This window comes from Pollicipes pollicipes, unplaced genomic scaffold (genome assembly GCF_011947565.3).
Source record: "Pollicipes pollicipes isolate AB1234 unplaced genomic scaffold, Ppol_2.1 Scaffold_3087;HRSCAF=3621_pilon_pilon_pilon, whole genome shotgun sequence".
Lineage (NCBI taxonomy): Eukaryota > Metazoa > Arthropoda > Thecostraca > Pollicipedomorpha > Pollicipedidae > Pollicipes > Pollicipes pollicipes.
Window position 1 is genome coordinate 15,668,824 of NW_023596225.1, and position 26,909 is coordinate 15,695,732.

General features: G+C 50.2%; 1 protein-coding gene across 1 annotated transcript in view; it reads left to right on the plus strand.

The window, feature by feature from the left end:
- Positions 1–23,067: 23,067 nt before the first annotated feature.
- Positions 23,068–26,909, plus strand: part of LOC119089790 (CUGBP Elav-like family member 3-B) — a 58,745-nt gene continuing 54,903 nt past the window's right edge. The window contains exons 1-2 of the mRNA XM_037212606.1: positions 23,068–23,083; positions 23,624–23,788. Of these exons, the coding sequence (XP_037068501.1) occupies positions 23,068–23,083; positions 23,624–23,788 (181 nt within the window). The remainder of the gene's footprint in view (positions 23,084–23,623; positions 23,789–26,909) is intronic.

The following is a 26,909-nucleotide window of genomic DNA, read 5'->3' on the forward strand; positions in this document are numbered from 1 at the left end:
TTACATCTTTGCACGCTAGAATTATCAGGTAACTAATTTCAGTTCCAATTGTGCAAGACATGAGAACATGGATAATAGGGCCGCCAAAAGCGATATTAACACATTGTTTGTCACTAGGTGTATCAAAATAGTCGGTAAACTACTTTTAAACCACTTTTCACCACTTTTATTCAAACCAATTTTATTTCGTCATCATGTACTTTGCGCCATTTTTTTCTACGTCATTGACCATTTTACATGTCATTTTACGCCTACGAGTTTGATCCTAAGGAACAAAATAATAGCAACAGAGAAGGACATTTACAGCGGTATTTAATTACTGAGTTCGGCCTTCCGGCGATATGACTTTTGTCCTTGCCGACGCTGTCGTCAGGTGTTTTGCAAACCATAATGCATGGGAACATATATAGAAAGCCCCACGGAGTGGAACCAAATATGAATATATAAAATCTCTCAAGTTGAGGTTAATGTCATTACTTTGTAAATAGGTGCCTTGACACAGGTAAATCCAGAGTGGAGGAGGTTCCGACCGGGGCCCCTCCGCACTCCAAGGAGCCCACCTTGATTTCCTATTTTCCTCCGGTCCTCCGAAGATAAGCAATAAACTGATTGCTCCGCCCATATTTCCGCACGCTGCTAACGACTTTTGAAACAGTGGTGGACATCATCTTATAACGCCATTCACAGCCTGCTATATTTGGCGATGTGTCATTTCCTGACATTGGCGTGTGCTTGCCTTCGTGTTCCATAAATCACGGAAACCGTACCGTGCAAAGCATTACTTTTCCGTCCCGGTTCCGTACACGTATGCATTAAGCTGTCAAGTCCCCTTAGCATGCAACTTTCACCGTAACTCCACCATTTCCCGCAAGCCGGGAAAGGATTGGTCTTATGTAACTGCTTCTTCTGGGTGGTCCTACGTTATACTGGTGTCAGTAAGAGCTGCGTACGCAGAACCGTGCACGTACCACGCACGGGAGCCATTGGTTCCTCCCAAAACACTCTTGAAAGGCATGTTCCCCAATTGCATTGTGCTTTGAACTGAAACAGCCATATGGCAGACAATTCGGTGCATTTCACAGCCCTGCCCTTCTTAGGATCTAAACCCCGGTAATTTCTAAACTAGACGTCCGCGAAGATGTGCAGACTTTTTGTGCAGACTATTTTACCGTCTCCCGGGCATCCATGACGTCATAATAATGTCATTCAATTCCTGTCATTCCATTGACTATGTGACGACCAAGGCTAATAAAAGTAAAATTTTCGGTTGTTTTGTATTTGGCGCTCGTGAGCACAACTTCCAAATATAGCAGCCGTATTGGCCTTCAATCAATATTGTGCAAAGTGCAATGACGCAATCAAACAGTGACCTATTGAGGCGCATATTGTCTGAATAGAGAAATATTGTTGTCTAGGGAAATATTTTTCACTTAAAGCTATACGGTAGATGTAAGTGAGTTTATTTCATCATATCTGATGCGGAGCATTTCTTTCAAGGGAATATGCTATATATCTTGCTACTCCAGTTGCGTTCTGGGGCGTTTGCCATCAACGTAGTCTTGAAGACGTTACCCATCATTTTGAGATATGTTAATGTGCTCGTGCTTATGTGCGCATCGCTATTTTTATTCCAATGTATGCATCTTTAGTTGAAAATGAGTCCAGGGTGTAATAAATAATCATACATCTTTGATGAAGTGGAAACACTTGGTACAGTAGACATCTCTACTCACGACTCAAAATACCTTTGCCATGGCAAAACAATTTAGCTCACGACTCATAAAAAACGCTTTATTCGCGAGTCGAATCTTGATTCAGCCCGCACTCAGTGCGAATTTCATATCCATCTGACTTCTTAGGAATCTAGACGGCTGACGCCAGTGGAGCTCCCTAGACCATACGGCTCAAGAGAAACACAGCTGTCGGTCGGCCGCGCGCCAGACTGGCGTCGGACAGCTGCAGCGCGGTAGGTCGGTGAGGAGCAGGCGGCCCCGGGAGAAACCCTACACCCGGCCGCCGTCGCCGCTGCCGCCATCCGTGCCAGTGTCGAGTTACGGTCCGCACCCGTCCGGGGCCGGAGGGAGAGGAGACGAGGAATGGCCGCATAATGGGGAGGAAACGAGGGATGGCCGTAGGAGAGAGATGAGACGAGGGATGGCTGCAGGAGGGAGATGAAACGAGGGATGGCTGCAGGAGGGAGACGAAACGAGGGATGGCCGCAGGAGGGAGATGAGACGAGGGATGGCCGCAGGAGGGAGAGGAGATGGGGGACGGCCACGGTGGAGAAAGGAGACGAGAGACGGCCGCAAGGGGAGAGGAAACTTAGGACGGCCACAGGGGAGGGCAGGACGGCCGCAGGGAGAGACAAGATGAGGGACGGCCGCCGGAGGAAGAGGAGACGACGGACTGCTATCGAAAGGAGGGGATACGCGTGACTGTCGCCGAGGGATGGCCGCCGGAGGCAAAGGAGGCCAGGGACGGCTGCCGGAGAGAAATGAGACGAGGGACGACCACCGGAAGAAATGAGACGAGAGACGACCACCGAAGGGAAATGAGACGAGGGACGACCGCCGGGGGGAAAGGAGGCAGGAGGCGGCCGCCGGAGGGAAAGGAGACGAGGGATGGCCGCCGGAGGGAAATGAGACAGGAGACGACCGCCGGAGGGAAAGGAGGCGAGGGACGGCCGCAAGGGCGAAGAGAAAACGCAGGGCGATCGCCGAGAAAGAGGAGACGATGGACAGTCGACGGGGAAGAGGAGACGAGGGGCGGCCGCCGGAGAGCGCTCTTTTTGTGTCCACAAAAGGATAAACTGTAGGTGGCTCTGGATCCTTGCTTTTTGCGCCAATGTACGTGGTGTGAACGCATATAATTGTACAAGGCTGCAAAATGTTTTTGCCCTACTTGCGGATAAAATAAAGATAGAAAGAGCGATCGTTAGGGATGTTACTAATGATATGAGTAATGAATTGTCATGCGTTAAAATATAGCACTCCCTGTTTTGGAAACCAGGTACACAGCAGGCGTCCCCTACGCGTTGATCTGAGCCCCATCGCTTATGTCACGCGTGCTGGTCTACACGTGTCTTCCCCTGAGGGATTCGTGGGGCGGCACGTGCCTTTGCTCGACCTGTGCGTACGGGGCTAGGAGCACCTCGGCCCTCCTGCGAGATCGAGTGGCCTGGTTGAGGCCGCCGGACAACGTCACGTGACCGGACTGCGGTCTGCGCGTCCACCTCAGGGTAAGGGTTGGCCCAGCAGCGGTGCTCAAAGTCGGAAGGAGTACTTATCCGGTGTTGTGCTTCATTGGTGTTATTACAAGTACGCCAGCTTCAAGGTTTGCGTGCATGCACTTTAAACTGAGAAAGCATGGATGCGTGTAAAGATGCACACTAAATTGTAAAGAACCGCGGGAATACTCCGAAGGTTCCTTTTTCGCGGTCCACCAAATCGCAGTTTGACAGAAAAATGACGCTAATGCACCTCCCCAATTTTGTTTGCCCGAATCCGCCCCTGTGCAATATAAGCACTGGCAACTTGGCTTGTAAAGCAAATATCCGACGTTCAACCAAAAATGTCGCTGAAATTAACAAAAAAAATTTTTTACCTTAATGACCACTCTGTTTTATTCCAACTGGAATCCCCTACCAAGCTACAATCCATGGCTTGAAAGTAGTGTGCCACATTGCTGCGTACTTTTCACTCATAGTTGAAACGCGTCCAGTTCGGTCGCATGCACCAGTTGTCTTGAAATTCCTCTAAATCGCTTATTTCGTATTTCATTTATTTGCGTATACTTAGCTTTAAAATGACTTTTATTTGAAGTAGCCGGTCCAACGGGGAATTAACATTGCACTTCCTGGCCACTGCTATGAAGTAATCCTTCTTTTTAACGTTGATTTTCCAACGTATATACTGTGGAATGTTCGCTTTAAAAAGGTTGGCCTTAATACCCCAGCAAAGAATGTTACGAAAACTCGAAACGCTCTATTTAGACAAAAGCTATATCTATATGAATCCATTGTTACGCAAACTCAACAAATCGTCACACCATTTCCTTGACAACAGGTAAAGCCAGCGACATATCACATGGTCCACTGATACACTAGGACAAACTTCTACAACACATCTCTCGCTAAATGGCTTAAGTCGTCCGCTGTGGCAATGATAAACGTTCATTTCTACTGACATCATACATACCTGAGGCGCCACTTTAAACCCGCAGGGTCGCAAATTGTGGGTCAAAAGAATTCAAGAGCGTCTAATCTGCGACAGCTGACGACGGCCCCAAGCATATTCTGCTGTCGTCAGCTGTCACAGACTTGAGACATCACTTCTGAGCTCTCCTTTCCAGCGCTTAGTGAGCCTGCGAGCGTAAAGGTGGCACCTCTAATCCATGTCCATATATGGGGGGATTCTTGTACCACCGCACTACGAGTTAACCATAAGCATAATTGACAGCGTTTTCATGCTAGTTTCGTGCTAATTTCGAAGGAAATGGGCGTGAAGTCCCCGCGCACAGTCGCGAAGCCCACGATAGAAATCGCACTTTGATATCTTGCATGCGCCGAACTCACCGATTTCAGAAATGAAGCATGGTGCTTTAAAGACCAAAAATGAAAACACGGACACCACCACGCAAGCAACATCACAACTTCCGCCAACAATCTTCCACTCACATCTGTCGCATCGCGTGAGTCATCACTCAAAAGTCCAGCTAGACACCTTGTTCAGCGACCACTACCCTGTTCACATCGCGCTTGAAATACACTCCGGTTGATGTGATCATCATTTCAGTCGCGACTGGTACGCGAGCAAAGCTGACTGGCCAGATTTCTAAAACCTAATAGACCTCGCCTGCCCTCCGGGCCCTCTCCTCCCCTTGCTGATTAGGTACCCTCATACTATACTTGCCCCAGCTCACCACACATCCCCACACCCGAGATCCAATGGGGCACAATGATGATCCGTAAAGGAATGCCGAGTGCCAGCGGACCGCGCGCAATGAGGAGGGCGGAACGCGCTCTCAAGCACCGCATTTGTCGACCCCACGCAAGTGTCATTCGTCGGGTACGTCCACAAGCCCAGACCATTATCAAACACGCCCAGCAAGTACCGTGGGAACAATCCTGAAACATTTCAGCTCACTTTATTCATCTCTAAAAATACGGTCATTGATAAAATGTTTAAATAGCGGACACTCCTCACTTCGCGCACTACCACACCCTAAGATGTAAAATTGACAACACAGCCCACATTTAGAGGCTGCCACACAGCTCTTGAAACACTAAGCGGAAGTTTCATCCCAGGAACAATACGAAACACATATGACTACATTTCTGAACGACGCCCTATCAGCACGTTACTTTGACACAAGCAACACCAAAACACGCAATACGCCTTTCACTCGTCACAAACGAAATCTCGCCATCAGCAAATGTGGAAATACTTCCGTGGACCCTGATCAACTTTAAAGTCATTTCTTCAGACCTGCCAGAGACCGGGCTCACCAATTTTTGTCAGTTTACAACGATATTTTAGCGCGTTTTCACAAACATGTCCACTCTCGAGCATCACAAGCCTCCTTCTGATGCCTCTAGATTTTGGCCTATTGCTTTGACCATCTATGCATCTAAGCCATTTGAACGCATGATAAATGGTCGCATTGGGATACGTTTCGAATACAACCACTTTCTTTCGCCACACCAGAACGACTACAGGTCAACATGGTGCACTACAGATAGCCTTGTACAACTTAAAGACGGCGATAAGTGTAGTTTTCAAAGACGCATGCCTCCATGTTTTCTTTCTAGCTTTAAAACGCCTTTCACAAGATACACAGATCGGTTTCAATAACAAAGTTGCATCAAATCGGTATTCGAGGCCGCCTTGCCAACGCCATGTAAAACATTGCTTACAAATTGTCCCTTTTCAGTGTGTCCTGGTGAGATTAATTCGGAGTTGACTGCCTAGGGCCATGGGGTGTTCCAGGGTAGAGGATTTCAGCTACACTCTATCTTACAATGATCAGTAATACACTCAAAAAGTTCATGAAGTAGCTCTCGGGATTTCGGGGACATTCTTTGTGAGATATGCACAAAATCAGTCTCATTAATGTTTCGCATATCAACAAGGCTACTCAAATCCTGTGGCTCCTTTGAAATGTTTCGGTTAAAACGCGCCCCGAAGTTTCAAATGCTTCGGCGTAACCTTAAATCCGTGGACAAATATCCTACGTCTCGCCAACTGCCGCAAGTGTCAGTTGCTCAGGCTCAGTGTGCGTGTAAGGACCTACCACAACCACCGCTCAACAGCTACACTTGCCAACGTAATACCATACATTTTTCGCCATCGCAGGAGTAACACCTCACAATAGCTCTGCGAGCACAACATACCTGGAATATGCTTATCACAACTATTACAAACACTTTGCAAATTCCAGGTAGAAGAGCGTAGTGGCGTAAACCGCCGATTGACACGTGTTATCTTTACGTTAAGAGCGTAACGAAAATCAATTGCGCTGAAATACTGTCTTGCTTTCCGGAATTTAGACATACTCACACATTATATCGGTTACATTTCGTAAATGGCTCTAGACGGGACGAGAGAACTGGAGCAGTCTTACCCACGCACCAACACCCACGTTAAGTCACAGTTCCGACATTTACTCGATTTGCAATCCTTAACTGGCGGACGTTTTTGCTTCAGTCGGACATGCGCTCTCCGACCCCAAAAAGCCATCATCCCTATGGACTCTTTTGGCGCCCGATTTCCTCGACACCAAACACCACACATGACATCCACGTGGTGCCGAAATGCGGAACATATGACATGACTTACGCCCGAAAGACTTATCAAAATGCTTTGCGTAGCCGGCAAAGCAAACGTTTCTGGGACTGAGACCGCTGATCGGCTCGTCGAGACCAGCCTGTAGTTAATTCGCAAGAAATACACTTCATGTTCATATGCAAGGCATTCTCAGTAAACAAACTTATGGCTCCGGCGTACCATGCTGGCACGCCCTCGTATCGTATACACCAGACTCACACATTGTTTCCAAATGGAAGACGTGCCACTTGCAACTTGCCGACGATGCGCAGTCCCGTTTACGACTTCCCGCTCTCTCCTTGATTGCCCGGTCTGTTGTCAATCTCGTCAGCCCATCACAACCTGATCATGCACACACCGCCTTGCTTTTTCTCTCTTAAATAACCACTTCTTAGTGACTTACATCCTCATCTCACCTCCCTCCTCCAAGAATTGATACGCAATATATATTTGTCTAATTTCGTATAAACTGGGGAATTTGGCAAGACACACCATTCGGCAAACGCGTATGCTTACTTATATCCTTCTGAAAGACCTTTTTGCTATTTAAGAATCTTCAGGTTGTGATAAGCACATAAACATAGTCGCATTATATTTGTATTCAAGGAACGAGATCTGCCTTCCGCGTTTTAGCATAGATGCAACTCGACGCAAAAATGGGCTCAAGCACTGGTGAACCAGCAGATGCTGAACTTAGATAACAGATAAGATAACAGATAAGAACTTAGATAAGTCAATGTTCCGTCTCCCCTTTTAATTCAAATGCAACTCCATCCGTCGTTTCTGGTCTCGGACGATCATCTGAGCCAAGCCCCCGTTTCGGGCTGGGCCAGGGGATCCGCTGCTGCGATGAAGGACGTCGATCGGACGCGTGCAAAATGGACACGAGGGGCGCTGATCGATGTGTGTACGTGTTTGAAGTCGAGGTCAGTCATCGAATGTCTTACCGTCTGGGCCCCGGTGCGATCGAAATTTAGTTAAGAAACCGGTGTCGGCGTTAAACCGCTCTCCTGCCGTTTCGGGAGGGAAGTCGTAGCAGCTCTGACTTGATCGCACCAAATTTATAGCCTTAGTCGTATCAGACCCTCCGCAATTTTAAAGAGTGAGCTGTTAAAATCGGTCCGATATTGCAGACGTAGCTGTTATACGTGCCTTGGTTTTAGTGGGGCGTGATCCGACGCCACAGCAAGACTCGTTCCTATTGGCTGCAAGCCTGCGGGGTCAGCTGACTGACCCGGCTCGGGCCACACTGATCCCGGCAGTTGCGGGGGCCGCCGACTCGACCAGCTGTAGCCTCCTTCCCCGTCAAGTCGAATCTGACATCACGCTTGTTTTGCTGTTCGATGCTGACTGCACTTCTTCGCAGGCGCACAGTGGCATATAATAAGTTTGCAGCGGCGGGTGCAAGTGCAGTGATGTTTTGCTACAACTAATCACTGTTAACGACATCATTGTCGTATTGAGGGCCCATGGCCCGGTCTTTCCCAAACTTGCGTCGAACGTGCGCCTGCGCTACGGGAGGGTTCGACTAAAATCTTGAACTGTCTGTGTCCAACTGTCCACCGGGAAGAAGACGAAGACAACCCATCTTTGACCCGCTGCGGCTACCTGTTCTCTCTAGCGTGCATATCATTTGCTCCCCGTGTCTACACGCTCCTTCCAACCTCCGTCTATGAACGTTGTTGATGCGGGCACTGAGCTCGCTTGTGGTTAAAATGGGTTCATCATATGTGCTGGTTTATAAAACTTCCGTCTGGCGCTCTCACAGACGAGAAAACTTGGATTGTTTGTCATAATAGTGCCGTGTGTCATAATCTTGCACAACGTGCCGCGGGCTTGTGTTCTCCAAAGTTAGATTAACTTTCAGGGCTATGAAGCTTGAAGGCACGTCACTCGCGCTACACGTTTGTGTTTCTTCGCTGGAGAAGGCCATTTCTGGACGCAAACATCCGCTTGGAGCAAGTTTGCGCATAAAGCTGGGGCTGCCGACGTGCGAGGCCGGTACCGTTCAGCAAGTGTGTTGGTAAGAGCTTAGTTTCATTGGTGTTGTTTCACAGCCTGCCGGGCAATGATAAATATCAGCTAAGACTTGTAGAAATGGTATGCTGTAGTGATATAGGTGACCTAAGACATTTAAGATTATAATTGTTTTGTCCTGAACGAAATCGTCGTTCCATTCATCGGATATGGGCAGCCGGCGAACGGGTGTCTGAAGTGTTTTTGGTTTGAGCCTGCATGTTTTGTCTCCCGTACTTTCGACACGGGGCTGTACTAGCCACGCCCCATTGCGGACGGCCCCATGGAAGTAATGCATGCATACATACATGCACGCATCCCGATCTTGAAAACCGGATTGGGATCCAATCCAAATGTTCGTCTGCATAGCAAAGAACGTATCGCCGCACTGGAAAACTTCACAAGGTACCCAACACTTGTAAACGCTTCTCACGGCTTTCAACCGAAAACCCCCTCAAACAGCTACAAGCCAATTCAATACGGCGCCGCTTCACGGAATGGTTATGCGCCGACTGAATGTGTGTGGAAGTAGCATAAACGGCCGTGTGGCCGGCACACGACCCCCCCCCCCCTCCCCCCCCCCCGATATGGACCATCGATCAGGTCAGTTGTCGGCCACTGATCACGACCGGCCGGCCATGAGTCAGCTGTCCGTGGAGATCAGCTAATCAGCTGGACTGTGAGAACTGGCACTGTCCCGGGGAACTGAATACCCCCCGCCCCTCCCCAGGTCAGTTAGCCGGTACAGCGGTGCTCGGCTGCAGAGCAGATGCGGAGGATGGAGGAGGATGCGGGCACGGGGCAACTTGTCGCTGCATCTTGTTATGCCGGCGATTCTCTCACCTGCTGCACTTCGGTGGATCTGATGGGCGGGGCGGTAAAACCTGCCGACTTGGTGGATAAAGTCGGCGACAAAATGCATATATTCACGCTAAGCTTGGTGCCAAGAAATGTTTTTAGGCAGCAAACTTTGGTGACGGCCAAGACGAAAAAACACAGCACGCTATGCAGAGCATAATGTGAGGTCTCCATACATAGATATTATGCCTCGATGATGTGAGTCTTCGTCCAGCGGTCCAGCTCAGCAGGGACGGCACGCTGGTCAGAGAGAAACGTGTAGTGATGCGGCGACCTGCACTGGACCGAGTCCAGAGGCGTCCTGCCCCTGCTATCCCAGGCAGACAGGATATTACATTCAGTTCGGGTGAACAACCACTCATAAGCCAGCTTACACTGGGCTAGCACACACGCACCTATCACGCGTCCCGTACGGCCCGCCACGGGGCGGCGGTCAGCGTTCGCGGTGGTAGGTCGCAATCCACCGTACGGCCGAGGCTGCGCCGCGACACGGCAGGGACGGCACGCTGTGCCGCCGGGCCGGCTGGGCGTGCTCACATCTGCCCCTTTTCGGGACTGCTGGAGGAGCAGTTCTTAGATGTCTTAGCCCAGGCGGCTTGGTGTCCTTCTTTGACGAACGCTCCGTCGAAGAGGTGATGATCGGTGGGAGCTAAAATCGCACTCGACGGCGAGGTGCTGGGGCCTTTCTTTCTGATGGCGAGGTAGTCATCGGTCCGTGTGATGGCGCTAGAGGGGACTGGAGTGACGGACGCAGGTAGCGCCTGTTTCTCCAGAAGACTTCGCTTGGTGTCTTGGCCAGGTAATCTATGTGGTACCCAACGCCCACGATGGTGCCTGGTTTGTCCCAGCGTTTGCTGATCGGATCTTGCATTCCAACGTGGATCCCGACTTTGGGTGGCGTCAGTGCATATTCAGAATCCTTGTAGTGCTGTTGTGCATGGCGGAGAGACGCTGCTGCCCTTGAGTCACATTCCTCTGCTTGCTCCTGTCACTCAGCAGCGAAGGTGCTGTGATGAGCGGGAACACAGGAGCAGATGGGACGGCCGAAGACCACCTGAGCCGGAGAACATCCATCGGCTCGAGGCATGTTTCACAGTTCCAGGAGTCCTCGGTAGAAGTCGAAGTTGTCGTTAGAACCATCAGTCACCGTCTTGGAGACCAGGTGCTTCAAGGCCTTCAATTCCGCCTCCTCATACCCATTGGATTGTGGGTAATAAGGAGTCGACACGACATGCCGTGCTCCCCAACGCTTCAGGAAGTTCACAACTTCACGGCTCGTGTATTGGGGTCCTCCATCTGTCCTGAGTCTGACGGGGACTCCAAGACTGACGAAGACGTCTCGGAGGGCTCTGATGATCTGTTGTTTGATCTGATGATCTGTCTGACTAGTTGTGTCACCCCGTGGAAGTTGATAGACAACTGGCCAGCCAGAGTCTATCCACGCAGAAGAAGAAGTCTCTGCCCGCGTGAGAGGTCGGAAGAGACATCTTCTTTATCCTCGATGGCGGCGGGTCGCTGGCTATCGGTTCGTGAGGCAGACCTGGATGGAGCTCTTGGTAGGTGCTGCAGTAGCCCACAGTGTTGGCGATGTCGCTGTCCATGCGGGGCCACCGGACGGCTTGGCGTCTTTGCCGTTTGGTGCGCTCGATCCCCTGGTGAGTGTCGTAAAGTGCTTCCATGATAACCTTCCGGGAAGCATGCGAAATTAGGATGCGGCAGCCTTCCAGAACCAGGCAGTCGTGTGGTGGAAGTTCGTGGCGAACGTTCCAAAATGGGAGTAAGGAACGTGGTAGCATCTCCTTGGAGGATGGGGAAACCATGGGATACAGCCAACAGAAGTTGCTGGTAGGTTTCATCGGCTCGTGCTGTCCTCTTGAGATCATCAATTCGTGTGTCTGGGAGATGTGCTGGCACCTGCCCTCATGAAGGAGAATAACAGGAGGTGATAATAGTTCTGAAATACCAATTTATGCAATTGTTATGCTTGTCCTGATTGAGAATGGCTACCAGTCTAATAGATCTTTAAATCAGGAGTCCTACTTCTTATTCAGTTTAGGTCTCCATCTCCCCCTACGTGTGAGGAAGTGTGCTAGTCTGGGAGACATCCATACGTTGGGCGCACATTGCATAATTTTTCACTGCTCCCTAACCTGATTAAAAAACTATACTCCTGCTTGAAATGCAATTATTTCATCAATGCTTTAATAGCTGGTGGTGAAAGCGAGGAGTGGAGTGGGGTAGGAAATTTAGGCAATGAACAAGGGGGGGGGGATACAGGTCTCATTGCCAGCCCTCACCCTCAACACGAGTTCTACTTTAAATATCGTTATGTTTTATGGTATTGTGGTTCAACTGTCCTATGAGATCAGTGAAAGGTTAGCATCTGGTTGTCTCTGAGGACAATGTTTGCTATTTCCACCCTAGTCTCATCACCCTACCTCGACCCTAGCACCCTACTGTAGCAGGAAAGCTCTGGAGTCATTCATTCTGCGGTGCTCATTCATGTGCATATTTTCTTTGCACTTGTAAGCATGATATTGCATGGATGCGAATATGGTATGTTCCATCATTGATTCTGCTAAAGCTGAATTGTAACATTTTCCTAATGGAACTCTTAGCATAATCACTGCATACATCTAGGTACAGGCTGTGAAGACACACGGCCTACGTTACGTGCAGCCTACAATGACGGTGGAAATCAATATAATTTGTGTGGTGGTGGCATAATGACAGGAGTCCCAATTTGTTATGTATGGTTGGAGGAGATGGCAACCCATGGACCATGATCAGTAAATTAAGTTCAGAGAAGGTGACTTTGCGTTATAGTTAACTTTTTTCTCCCATTTTTTGTTGTACTTTTCCAGCTAGAAATGTTGGCTGGGGGGGGAGAAATCAGTATTGAGGTGGCTCAGCCCAACACGTAGTGGTGGCATAGGGACAGGAGTGCCAATTGTTGTGCATGATTAGGGGAGATAGCAACCCATGAATCGTGGACGGTAAATAAATTAAGTTCAGAGAGGATGGTTTTGTGTTAGTTTGCTTTTCCGTATCTTTTTTAATTTTCCTGCTGGCAATACTGGCTGGGGGGGGGGGGGAGGAATCGGCATTGAGGGGACCCTGCCCAGCATAAATATTGGGCACTGCCCCAGAGATTAATTTGAGTTGACACTCCTGCATAATACATGACACACGTCATAGATAGCCTTAGATTCGCATGCAAGTTGCATGCAACAGGTAATTTTGGCTTGCTGATTGAATTTCTACCGATGGTCGGATGTTGGTAGCAAAATGTGTCATTCTGCAGTTGCAGTTAGTTTTCATGACCTGAAATGCAGATTTTTACAACACCATATATAAAATAGATAAAAAGGGATCCCAGCCAATAATTCTAACCCATCCCTCACTTGTCAGTTTTGTGACGCGGACTGATGGAGGGAGATTCCCTGACGTTTGCAAATTAAGAAAGGAAAAGCCTCGCAAAAACCAAGCAAACAGTGAACTGCCTTTAGCGAGATATCGTAATTCAGAAGAAGTTTCCTGTTGTTAACTGACCCCACTAGACCAAGTCGAAGGCAAAATTTTCCTGATGACCAAACATCTGCTTTGCATGTTCATATACCCAAAACCATGCCACGAAGAGACATGAAGCATAAAGAGGCATGTTCCTTGTTTAATCATGACTGCCAAGACATATAGTTTTATCTGTTTGCAGCCTATATTTATAATGTAGGACTTTGTTCATGTAACAGTGCCCGCCCTCCCCGCGCGGTCCGCAGAATCGTCCCTTGCTCCACGCCGCACTTGTCGGCCTTGAATCGTCTTGCAATGTCGTAAAAAACATCGCTATTCTAAAAGCAGAATTGCTGGAGCCACTTTTTTGTGTCAATGAGCGTAGAACGGATGGCCTAGAGGCTACCAAAGATTTGAACAAGACCGCACAATTTGCCGCATTCGTATCCTCAGCAAACCGTGGGGGGGGGGGGGGGCTGGTATCGCATCGCTCATTCTCCGCCCTCCTGGCAGAGCGAGTAGCTTGTTCAGAAAGAGCCATCCGCCTGATGCGAAGCTGTTGACAAATTAAATTTCAATACAGTTGTTGGGGCACGGCGAGAGGTGACCACCAGTCAAAACATGTCGCGCCAGGCTTGGAGCATGCCTAAGGTGGATACTTTGATGGCAGTTGAGATAGGGCTCGAAGCGCAAACATGCTTTTCATAACGTGGCACGGCCTCATGGAGGCCCCATATTTGATGACATTCCTAGTGCCGTTTGCTACTGGCTCGGAATCTGCCATGCGTTCTGCTGCCCTGGCTATCGAGGTCCTTCGCTGCTTTTTTGCTGTCGAGGAGAGCAAATCCAGCCTTACATCGAGTTTAAACATGAGGCCCCGGCAAGTCCCGAGGGTGGAAGAAAACTTCTGCTGTGATTGGGCTATCTCAATAGTCCAGGACAGGTGCGCCTGCTTTCCTAGCAGCAGCACTTACTCTGACATTTGTTCAAGGGCAGTGTGTGACTGAACGTGTCGCTCATGTGCATGATATGGAAAACTGCAGTGATGAAAGAGACTTTCAATGATAGGCTGATTACTGATGACGCTACTGGGTATGACCTTAATGACCAGTTTGTCATCTGGTATCGCATAATGCTATTGGTGGCAATTTTTCCTCTCAAAATTTGGTCGGGGACAAAAGTACACTTTTACCACCCCTGCTGATAGGTGCAGGCTCCCGAACAATGATTTAAGGCGTGGCGCATACTTATCGCATGAGTCTGCTAGTCATGCTGTGGCACGGATGGACCATTGCATGGCGTAAGTCATGAGTGAAATGACTATTCTAGGATCAGGGCTCACTGGTCATTTTCATCAACTAGACACATCCCTTTACCGTTTGGCAGAAAAGTGAATCAGGACGTGATCCATCGATAGGTCCGAATCCGAAACAACATAGGAATTTGCTCTGTTTATTGCCCTCCCAAATCCTGCTGGGTACCCCAGCCGCCGAGTTTATGTCCCGAAGCGGGCCCGAACTTGCCAAGCCCTGCCAGCATAACGAGCCATCAAGTCTTATCTCGATGCAGCACGCGGAATAAGAGATGGCGACAGGCCGTGTAGGTCTCAGCTGAGGCCAAGCCATGATTGCCGCCCATGATTGCTCAGGAGTAAAAGCAGCAGTGGGGGAGAGTTGTGGGCGTTTGGAGGCGCGAAGAGGGGACGTGCAGTTATTGCGAGCAGTGGCCGCAGGAGAGGGAATGTGGTTGGAATGTGGAAAAGCAGGTTGCCAACCATTGAATTGACTTTTGACATTGAATTGACATTGCTTGACCACTGAAACTAAAACATGAGACATCTCAAACATAAAACATTGCTGGGTGAGTTTTAAGGCAATCCGATCTGTAAGTCCATTGCCCTGAAGTCAGTGACTTGATTGATATAAAAACAGGCACCTATTGCAGTTCTGCTCGCTTGGGGTGCCGATAGCCTGCGTCAACCACTGCACGTCTGGGAAACCAGGGGCACGGGGTTCGATTCCCCGCGATGCCTGCCCTTCCTGCCGGGGTGGGAGGCAGGCGACGTCATATAGCCTCAGCAGCTGAGTGCGTCGTTAAGTCCCAATGGCACACACACAGTCCTGCTCACTGACTACGCGCAGCACCGTGGCGCAGACCCGACCCTGCGGCCGGGCTCCGTCTGAGGCCGGCCTTCCCCTATGGCCGGGATGCGTCTGAGGCCGGCCTTCCCCTATGGCCGGGATGCGTCTGAGGCCGGCCTTCCTCTGTGGCCGGGATGCGTCTGGACCGGCCTTCCTCCGTGGCCGGGATGCGTCTGAGGCGGCCTGACTGCCGCTCTCTCGCTTCGCCAAACTTCCGCCAGCCGGCTCGGCGTGCGTCGGCAGCCGCCCCCCCCCCCCCCCTCTCCCACACCGCAAGGTGCCGGAGCCGGGGTCGGCCCGCGGCCGCCCACCCTCAGGCCGGATAATTTGTGGCTCAATTTTTGAGACTGGTCCAATCGGAGCGTGCTGCGCCGGGAAAAACCCGCCCGGTCGGCCGTCAGCCGGCGGCGGCCGACCCGGCTCCGGAGCGAGCCAATCGATGTGACGCGCCGCTTCGGCAGCCGGCGCGCCGTCACGTCCCGGAGCCGGGGGGCTCCAGCTGTGATCGCGTATCACTCTCCATCACGCAGCGGCGATGCTCCGAGGCAGACATGCAGCGCAACAACAAACCACCAGCTGCTTTGTTTGTTAGTATCGAGAGGCAACGCACGGATATCATTATTCGAATCCTTGGCCTACGAGGTGAGGGACTCAGAGAACACGCATAGTTCGCCGGAACAACTTCTGAACGGGTTTGATCACGATGCTGAAATTCTGTGTACCCGTGTTTACATCATTTTCACACAGGTTTTGAAAACTGGAAGAGCCGAATCTCGCCGCTTCATCGTCTACGACCACTTCCATTGTTTACATTTAACCCCACAATGAGGGGCTTTCTAGATTCCTATGTTTATCTGTATCGACACTTTATTTTATAATTTACATTCCCTATCCCTTTGGAGCAAAATATCACCCAACTGACCTAAAGAAAGTCATCAGTGACCAAGAACCGTCCAGTTTGAGGTACAAGTCGAAGTCCGTTCTCGACGATTCATGATCTTTGACCTCTTTCTCGAGGCCACATCGGTCATATCTTGCTACAAAGCGACAGCTTGCTCCTAATGATACGTTGTTGACAAATGAATAGCGTGTCTTGCTACAAATGCACCGAAACACATTTTGTAACATATCTTCTTATCTGCATCTCCACGAAGTGCATTGCTTTTGTTCAGGTGGCTTTTCAAGGTTAGGCCATTCAATGTCAAGCTACGTCAAACTTTGGCTGACTTTTCCAACCAGATGTGACACTTTGAGAGTAATACGAGTTCACTCTTAGTGGGACTTATATTACGGCTTTGGAAAGCTTCTCTAACCTCATTCTCCCCATTGATGTGACGTTTTTAGTTTTTGATAAGCCAAGCGGGCCAATGCAACAATCGCCTTCACCCCTTTCATATGTCAGGGCATGTGTGATCGCACGGTATCGTGTTGGCCTAGAGTTTTGCTACAACTATTGAAAGGCTTTGTCTTGACCATCATGACATGCTTATAAACCTCCAGGTAACAGGAGGGGTACATAAAGCTTGATTTGCCTTTTTTTACCTGATTTGACTTATGAAATGTAGTCTTCACTATGAACACACACACACACACACACACACACACACACACACACACACACACACACACACACACACACACACACACACACACACACACACACACACACACACACACACACACACACACACACACACACACACACACACACACACACACACACACCACACACACACACACACACACACACACACACACACACACACACACACACACACACACACACACACACACACACACACACACACACACACACACACACACACACACACACACACACACACACCACACACACACACACACACACACACACACACACACACACACACACACACACACACACACACAAACTACACCCTATATGATGTAGTCTGACAAGAGTTTTCATATACCGTTTTCTGTGCAATCATACCTTGTTTAGTTGCTGAGATCTTAAGGAGGGATCTGGGGACCTTTTCCAAGGGGCGAGGGTGAACGATCCTTGCGACGAGGGTCAAACCCTTTTTAAAACGCTTAATCGATGTTTGTGCCCCCTGTCAGGTTCACACACGAAAACGGTATATCTGACAATCCACGGACACCGGGTCAGTAAGGCTGCACCCCAGTCACAGAGTACGAAGAATAAACTAGCTTATGACTACTATTTCCGAATAGATGGAGGCAGTCTTAATCGCAAGAAGGAACTGTCCCAAGGAACACAAAATAAAAGCGCCTAAGTCCGATTGTAAATAGTACATATTACCAGCAGTGAACACACAAAAGTGCACTGAATACAGTTTAATTCAATCTATTTAGTGTGGTCAGCACCAAATAGACCAGTAGACAGCAGCAGCAGCGAAGCTTTCTTTATGTTGCCTTTGCGTCTATGTACTAAATATCGCTGATCGTCATCTCCTCTCGTCCTTGTGGGATTGTCTTGAAAAGTTAGCGCCACGCGATATAACTAATACGCTAGGACAACCTAAAAAACAGCGTCACATTTTCTTTATTTTAACCTACCCGGACCCATCATCTTGTTTCATTTAAGGGTATGTGGGTTATTCTTAATTTGGAATGCTTCCACGTTTCTTACATCGATAAATGGCCACTCATCAGATGGTAGCCATCAAATGGGTCCGCAAGGGTCGATACGGGTGGCGGGTTTAGCTGCTGTAATCTCTATGCTTTCTTCACGGACCTTTATCACTGTTTGAAAAGTACTTGGCATTTTAAAATGTCAAGAATAACCATACTTTTGAGAAGCTCGGAAAGGCTTTACGTGGGTTGTCGCTACTATCAAACACGTAAGATTTTTCGCTTACTTCATCATAGTCGCATTGTTCAATCTTGGCTGATCATTCGACGTTGTTGAATTCCATTATGTACAGAAATTGATTCAAGAGCATGTCAAGATATCGAATTAAGTCTTCTTCAACAAACTATAGTCAGGTTTTACAGCAAATAAAATCGCCTTATCACCGGTGAAGTTCTTAAATTGCGCTCTCGGTGGACGCCACGCGAAGTTTGCTCCGTGAGGTGTTACCAAGGGTGTGGTTTCTATTCAGCTGAGGTGTCTCGGCACACACCCCTCCCCCAAATTGTGCTCGAGCCCCCAAGCTTTAACAATAATGTGGGCCAAATTCGGGGATAACCCCGTTTGTTTTGCATTTTGGCGGTAGGCTATCATTTTTCGCTGCTTGGCTACGCCCCCCCCCCCCCCCCCTCTGACCCATCCCATTTTACGAAACTACTCCCCTGGGTGTTGCATTTACGCATAAATGCTGTAGCTGGTTGCAAACCCGATGCCATTAGTCTTTAATGACTGATGTGTGGATAAATGTTTTTAAAAAAAAAACAGACAAATGGCGTTGGTGAGAGCTGGACATAGGAATTTGCGGCGAATGGCAGCCTTGTCTGTGAAGGGGAGGCCGTCTGTGATGTGGCGTACAGCACAGAAAAGCACCATGGCCGTATGGCAGCCTTCGTTTGTTGTGTTCGCTCAGATGCCCTGTCGTAAGTGAAGCATGTAACTTTGTTCTTGAAGCTGAACGTCCTCCTTCTACATGAAAAAGGAGTGCCCGTGCAATGTGCTGCAAGTCGCAAAAGCCGTTGGTCTGAATTTGTAAATACGCTGGTCGAAGCGCACAGTGGCTCAGAAGCGGCTTTCTACGTTCTTCTGAGTTTCATGACGTGAGAGTTTGTCTCCCCATGACACCTGGAAGACCGAAAGCCTGAGCGGATGAGGATGTTGGCGGAAGCCGAAGCCGGAGTCATCCTAAGTGGTTCAGTGTATAGTTTGTGTTCGTTAAACAAAAAATTGTCATAGCCATGTTTTTCTCTTACCTTGCTTTGGTAAGGACAGTGAAGCATGTTTGTGCAAGGTGTATGGCTGGGAACGAGCGGGTCGCCTGTTAAATAAAATGTTTGTCGCTCTCGTGGCCTTCTCGTGAAATGCCATTCTGATGGATAACGTGTTTTCAATTTAATATAGATCAACTGTTAAGCGTTTGAAAATGAAACAACCAGCGGTGCTAGGGCCGGCGGTCTCGTAAGGGCAAAGGGTGGCGACTAATTAGTTTAAAAGCGGACCTTTGGAACCGGGTAATGTGCAAACAAGATTGGCAAGAGTAGTGTAATAAGATCCCAATCCCCTTCATTCAACGAGCCGTAAGCTGTTAATCACTGTGCTCCCATTAGAATAAAGTATCCAGCCCAGGCTCCCCTCACGAAGCAAAAGATACTACCTTGAATGCTAAAAATATGCATTCTTTAGAGGGCCGGCTAACCAAACCAAGACCCTTAGTTGAAAAGAGCCGCCCTACCTTAGCAGCTCTTTTTTACATCATAGTGCTACTTATTTCGGTCGCTTCATTTAACACACACTTGGGTGGGGTCGATTTGAACCCCCCTTCCCCCTCCTAAGGCCTTCTATGAAAATTTACGGCGTGGCGTAGCCGTGCCAAACCTTGCATGGTAAAACAGGTCGCTGACCTTAAGCGAAAACTATTCATATTTTTCTTAGAACAGATATTTGATTTCTAGGCTGATACAAAAGGGGGTCTGGGGCTTTTTGGACACCAGTCTAGAATTTTACCTTGTTTGGCCTTAGTGTACCCCAAAAGTCATGATCAAAAATTTTCAAACTTTGGCACAAGAAAGTTCATAAGTAGGCCAATGCACCCTGTAAATGTGGTTTATCTAGCTGTCTTTGTTTTTGAGATCGTAGGGATCAAATTAACCCCACCCGAGCGAAGAGTATTCAGCCGGCCACCCGGGCGCATGCTAACCTTTACCTTGATTCGCCGTTTTTCAAGCCACGGACTGGGGGAGGGGTCGATGTGCTCCCGTGCCGTTTCCAAACTAAAAAAGACAAAACTTTGCGGAAAGCGCCAGTCGGCTCTGCGGAAAGCACCAGTCAACAGCAACCCACTATTGACAACAAGTTTAGTGTTGCTAGATCAAAAGCTGACCCCATTATACCGGGTCAAAAGTCAAGTTTCCCCGAGCACGCTTTTTATTAGTGAAAAATGTTCGCCCGTCACGCACGTTCCTCGACACCGCCGGTTGCCGTCCGATGGTCGCGCCAGCATCAACACACGCGCAATGGGTTCCAAAGGCTTCTGAAAATTTCGGGGACACGCGGCAAATGTATCCTCAGAAACCTTGGGGGTTCGCATCAACCTTTCCCCGATCCGTATCAGTTAGGAAGCGCACAGGCCTCAAAAAGACAAAACAACTAACCATGGCCTTTTAAGCCAGCTCGAATGTTATTTTTACGGTATGCTCGTCGGTGTTACAGAGCCTCCTATATTACATAGCTCATAATATTACGTCACTCCGAGGGTCTTCAAACCCTCAGAAACACCCGCCAGGTTTTCGTGACGCATTTTACACATTCCGCTTGGTGCTAGGCCAGTTTGTGAAATAATGACGTAATTGGGCAAAGCCTGCACATCCTGTGGTGATACTTCAGATTGCACTTTATAGTTGATGTTTGGTCATGCGAACAAAGATCATGTAGGGTTTATTTTTTTGCGTGGCCCTTAACGCCGTCCGTCACGTTACATGTCAACGCACTAATTTTATAGAGAAGAATGATCTGGGCTCTAGGTCGCAAGTCAAATTTCCCCAGAGACCACCCAAACCTGATATATCTGGGCGCAGTGTTTTCCAACCCTTCCACGGTATCGGTTGGAGGAGTACGCCTGGTGGTGCACCAACCGTCACCACGGTGACGGGATGAGCATTACGCTGTCATCATTTCGCTCATTGACTGCGATCCGTTTCGTTCGCCCTGTATGTCACGCTGCCGTTTGAATTTGAGTAATTTAGTTTTTTTTTACTGACGCTGTCCTCTGTCATACCGTTGTCTAAGTTTCAGCTTTGCACATAATTCCCTCTGAATGTTGCCCTCCCTTTCTTAACGTCAATTGAGCACGCTTTCGTTTCAAGATGTTGTTTCCAGGCTGCAAGTGATACGAACCTCACTTGAGGTAAATTCCGGTCAAGTGATATTCACGTAATATGCATCAAAGAATTTAGATCGCCGCCTGTGTCCGTAATTGGCATGGACTGGCTCTAATTCGGTTAAGTGAAGCGCTTAAGTTGGTTTCCAAGACAGTTTAATAAACGTAGTTTTGTATTCACGCTGCGGTTCAGCGGTCAATCCTTTGACATCTATAGAGCACTCAGGCTTGGATCTGGGCCATCATCTTGACGATGATGACATTGCGTGTCAATACAGCCAAGGGCGGATCCAGAACGCCGAATTAGAAAAGCAGCCCTGGCTTTCGGAGCGTGAAAAATCCAGAAAGTTAGTCTAGTTTAGAAAAAAACTTATCTGATATCTATTTACTTTCCCCAATAAATGTTCTACGACAAACCTCTCAATAAAATCTGCTGAGACTTTCTTCAAAGTTTAGAATTGTGCCAATTCTAGCCGCCCCGGATCATTTTCGGGGGGGGGGGATGAAATCAGTGTAAGAAGCAGCTAGCGGGTCTCAAAAATGTTATGTATTTGAGCCACGCGGTACGTCACTCCTGCTGGTCTCCAACAGCGTACACAGCTCGGTACCCTGTCCTCCAAGCTACGCGCCCCCTCGACGTTGTTTTCCCTACCCGACACTGCTCTCGCAAAAAGTTTGTTTCTCCGCTGTTCCTCACACCTTGCGCTCACTTCGCCGCTTCCGCCGCGCCCCAGATGAAGGTTTCCGTTCACAATCAGCAGCGTTGCAAGATCAGACACAGAGTGGCCGCACGCTTGCCAGTCGGTTACATGGTCAGGTCAGATCAAGAATAGTTATGTAGCAACAGCAAATTGAAGCGCCTGCGCTCTTGTGTGGTTGTTGATATTAAATACATTCAAATGTATCTAAACGACACGGTTTGAGCCGTTGTCTTTGGATAATAAATTCATGGTAAGCTAACAAGAATACCTGTTGTTGACCCCCTACAACACCATTGTGGTGTGGGTTTCAATGACGTCTGGAAAGCTCAGCTTTCCAGAGGTTGAGTCGCTAAGTGGCCATTAAGTAATATTTCGGAACAAAGCTATTCCGTTTCGGTCGAAAGATAGATCGACCCACAGAGACTACCCAAGAGCTGGTCCTCATCTCTCAACGTCTAACGAGCTGACGCATATTGTAATCACCCTGGACCCCCTGCTAATATCCTGGCTTGCTAGGCAGTGACACAGTGAAAGTCCTGTTCGCTAACGGTGGAGACCGGCCGCTGCGGTCTCGTACATCTCTCCCGGCTCGAACAGGCTTCTGTTCTTTGCAAGTGGTGAGAGCCATCTTGGGCTGATTGTTGACAGAACGTGACTCAGGTGCCCCTCTTACTGTCGCGGCAGTCTGCCGCCGGCAACGACTAGACCTGTATGAGGCCGAACGTCGTCTCCCAGGACAGCGAACGTCAGCGGGTACCCCTCTCGGGAGAGAACGGTCGAGCGGTCACTGAGATGGGGGGAGTCGGCCGACAAAGTTTCCCGCTCGCCCATGGCGACTCCTTCCCCTGGGGCACTAGGGAAGCAGACGCTTTTCGGGCAGTGCGCACTTCGCAGACTGTTGACCCCTTTCCCCATGGGTGAGGGACATGCCATGGGTCAGGCTCTTTTCACATGTGCAATATTTTTGATGGAATCCGAGCTCTTCCACCTTGGTACAGGATTGACAGCGGGAATGACTGACGTAAATGGTGAGTGCCTTACATACGAACGCTTCGAAAGCGTGCGAGAATCTTTTTTACTCATCCAATCGAGTAATTGTGCCAATCACCAAAGGACTTTGGATAATCATTCACTTCAAGTGGGTGAGACTGCCCTCCCACATCTCCTCATTCCCGCGCCCACGCTTCGCCGCCCGAGCTCTGACCTCTCCCGGGGGCGAGAGCGGGGGCCGTCAGGTCAACCTGTGCCATCGAACGTCGCGCACCCCGGGTGCTGACCCCTTCCGCCGGGGGCGCCGCCGCCGCCGGCAGAGAGGTCGCGTCGGTGGGCGGTGCGTGTCCCGCGGCGCCCTGACTCGCCGGCTGCCCCGATCAATTAAAGCGCCGGCGGCGGCGGCGGCGGCGGCGGTGGCCGGCGCCAGTGTGTCCCCGCCAGCGACGGTGTCCGTGTGTGCCGCTCGCCCGTCCGCGCGCTCACGATGCTCTACAACATGGCGGCGCTGCCGGCCGGGCTGGCCGGCGAGCCTGGCTTCTTCGCGCCGTACCCGCAGCCGGCGCTGCTCGCCAAGCTGAGCGAGCCGGCGCCGGCCAGCCGCGAGCCGGACGCCGTCAAGCTGTTCGTCGGCCAGATTCCGCGGCACTTGGAGGAGCGCGACCTGCGGCCCATGTTCGAGGAGTTCGGCAGCATCTACGAGCTGACCGTGCTCAAGGACAAATTCACCGGCATGCATAAAGGTGGGTTCAGCGGCGGCGGCGGCGGCGGCGGCGGCGGAGGCGGCGGGGTCCAGGCTGTCACGTGTTGATCGGGGCCAGCCGGCGGGCCCCGGCTCGGGGAGGGCGGCCGGCGGTGGCCGTGCGGAGCGGGACGCATGGGTCGGGCCCAGTACCAGATGGGGCACCGTTCACGTATTGATTCGGCCGGCGAGCAGACGATGAGCGATTGTGCGGCCCGGTCCGGCGGAGAGGTGAGATGAGCCAGTGGGGGGCAGGGCGGTGTTGGGCCACCGGCAGGAGCCCTGCACTGACCGACGACCGTCTGCGCCAGCGCTGGCCAGGCTCGCGCCGACGTGAGCGGCAACAGACGCCGCGCTCACACGGCGTGTCAAATGCCAGCTGTTGGTGGGATGACCTAGTACGACCTCGCTGTCCGGCTTAGTGACGGAGACGCACACTCTGTCAGCGGCCAGGTGACCTTTCCAGAACGCTTCCTAAACTTTTCAGGTCAGGTTTCGCCATTTATAAAAACTAGCCACTGCCATATGACATTACAGACAAATTTAACTTAAGCTATTCGCTGGCACGATCGGTGCACAGGCACCGACGACAAATTAAAAAACAGGAGAGATGCCATTCGGCACGACACGATGCAGCCCCAGCGGTCCGCGGAGGGCAGAGGCCCGCAGCGTCCGCATCCACGCTCCATCGGTGACCTGCTAGCCAGAGCCGTCAGTCACAAACCATGCGTGCCTTGGTTGGACCGGCGATGTCGAGCCCGGTCGCTCTGCGGGCGCGACGCTTCGCCGCCAGTTACGCCGAGCCGGGCCCCGCCCGCGTCTCTCCTGAAGCCCTAAGTGGACATGTGACGCGGGCGCCGGCCCACGCGACCGCGGCTTCTGTCCCGCCCGCGGCGCCGCCATGCGCGCCCGCGTCCTGGCGCGCGCTGCCCAGCGACCCTCGGCGACGCAGCGGCGGCTCTGAGCGCAGGTCACGCACCGACGGCGGCTCCGCAAGTGGTGGCCGGTCTGTTCAGACGCTGCCCAAACGGGTCGTGACTGAGCTGTGATTTTCCTGGGGGTTTCACCGGATATGGATAGAAATATACGAGCGAGGTGACCACAAAAGCTTCTAACGCACATACAGCTATATGACAGCGCGCTGAGTTTTTAAGTTTTCCTCCCTCTCCTCCTCTTCCTTTTCATGATGCGTACCAGATGATACCTGGCGTTCTTGCTGAGATTGCTATTAGCATGCACTTTGCCTCGACTTTGCATTCATGGTTTCAGACAGTTCGCGTATCCGATGATCCAGGCTAAACAAAGTTGTTGAAAACCCAGCATCGCAGGAATTTCGCCCTATCACTGGAGAGCCCCTCCCTCGTTCCCGCCTTTCGGCTCAACTCGGGTGGCGTGCCGTGTTTTAACGTTTGCGTTACCGTTCAAATTACCCGATTCTCCCACATTCTGATAAAAGCAAGTCTAATCTTAGTAGTGGAAGGCGAACAGACATATAAACCTAAGGGATTGCGTACTTAAATCCGTAAAAAAGATTACATGAGATATCCTGAAATGTGTGTTAGGACGATGTGCCCAAAATTACGGATGGCTTATACCTTAATGTGTAATGGAGTGCTCATGAAGTACCTTTAAAGATGCCAAAACTTTTTTGCTGGTGGCTTTTGGTACGATGAATTTGAACTCCAGGTGGATAAATGCTCAGGTTAAGGCGGCCTGAGTGACAAGGAGTGAAGACTTGCCGCCGCATGGTGCACTTGGATGGTGCATGGCCACATTTGCATGCAAAACGATGATTGAAAACGCCCTTCCCCATGCATGCGTGTGAAGCGAATGCCGGCCAATGTCAGCTATTGCTGGTGTTCACCGCTCCACCTGGCTGATGCTGCGCTGACCGTCCGTGACAAGAAGGGCGACATAAGCGGCAAAACGCAAATGACGCCCGATTCGCGTGATGTCCCCCGCAGACGAACCAAATGAGCAGCTTGTGATATGCGTGTGAGATACCCCGGGATAGAACCCATGAACAGCAAAACCCAAGAAGCATAACTTTAATATGAGTAGACGCGTGATCAGTCGGCAGTCGTCCAAGGACTAAAACGTGGGCAAAGACAACTGGTAAAATACATCTGGTGGACAAAAGTCCATAAACAGACAACGGACGAGAGCGAGAACCATTGCCTCGAACTCCTTCAGTACGCCTTCGCCTCCCACATGTGAGTCAGCACCACTCTGTCATGTCAAAGTTGATTATGCATCTGCATCGAGCTTACCCGGCGTCGTACCAGTTCCCGCGTTGAATGTCGCATCAAAGTTTGGTTAAATTTGACCTCTGCTCTCTAAATCTGACTCTCTAAATTGACTGTAGTGGTATTCTCGCGACGTTGTGTGGACAAAATCTTGAATGGAATGAGGTGTCGCCGGTGGGTGTATGTGGTGTTGGGGGGGGGGGGGGGAAGGGGTGGGGGCGAGCGGACCGCTGCTTCTGTACTGTATTGTGCAGCGAGGGTCTCATTCCTGCAAAGGTTTGTCATGCGGAATAATACGCTTGTTTCAGAACGGCAGTTACTGTGATCGTTTTTTTCCTAGATATCAAATATTTTTGACGCCCCGGTCAATGGAGAGATTCGCATATGCGGGTGCGGGGCGTCTCACTATGACATACTGTGTCCAATATGTTTAAATGAGGAAGATTCGCTGATCGATGGTCATCGTTGACCGTAGTCATTATTGTCCCTGGTGATGAGTGCCAAAAATATAGGAGGGGAAGTTAGTTATTTCACTACAACTGATATGATTTGCTGTAACATGGAATCACCTGCACCAATGTGTCATGCCCTTAATATGACGCACGATTATCTTGGTTCTGCAATGTCTCTTCCCGCTAGGCTCTGGTTTTGTGCAGTGCAGTTTTGTGCGGTTCAAGTCCAGTTTGAACAACGGGAGAAAGGCTTCTCCTGTCAGACGAAGGTCAGGCAAAAACTCAATTCCGACGAGCGCTTGGCTGAACGTTTTTGCCCCGCTGGTTAGAGTTTCCCTGCTTTTGTCTTAATCGCGCAAGCCCACCTGGTGGGCACGCTGTTGTGCTGATCTGGTTTGAGAACCCCAGGTCAGGACGCGTGATG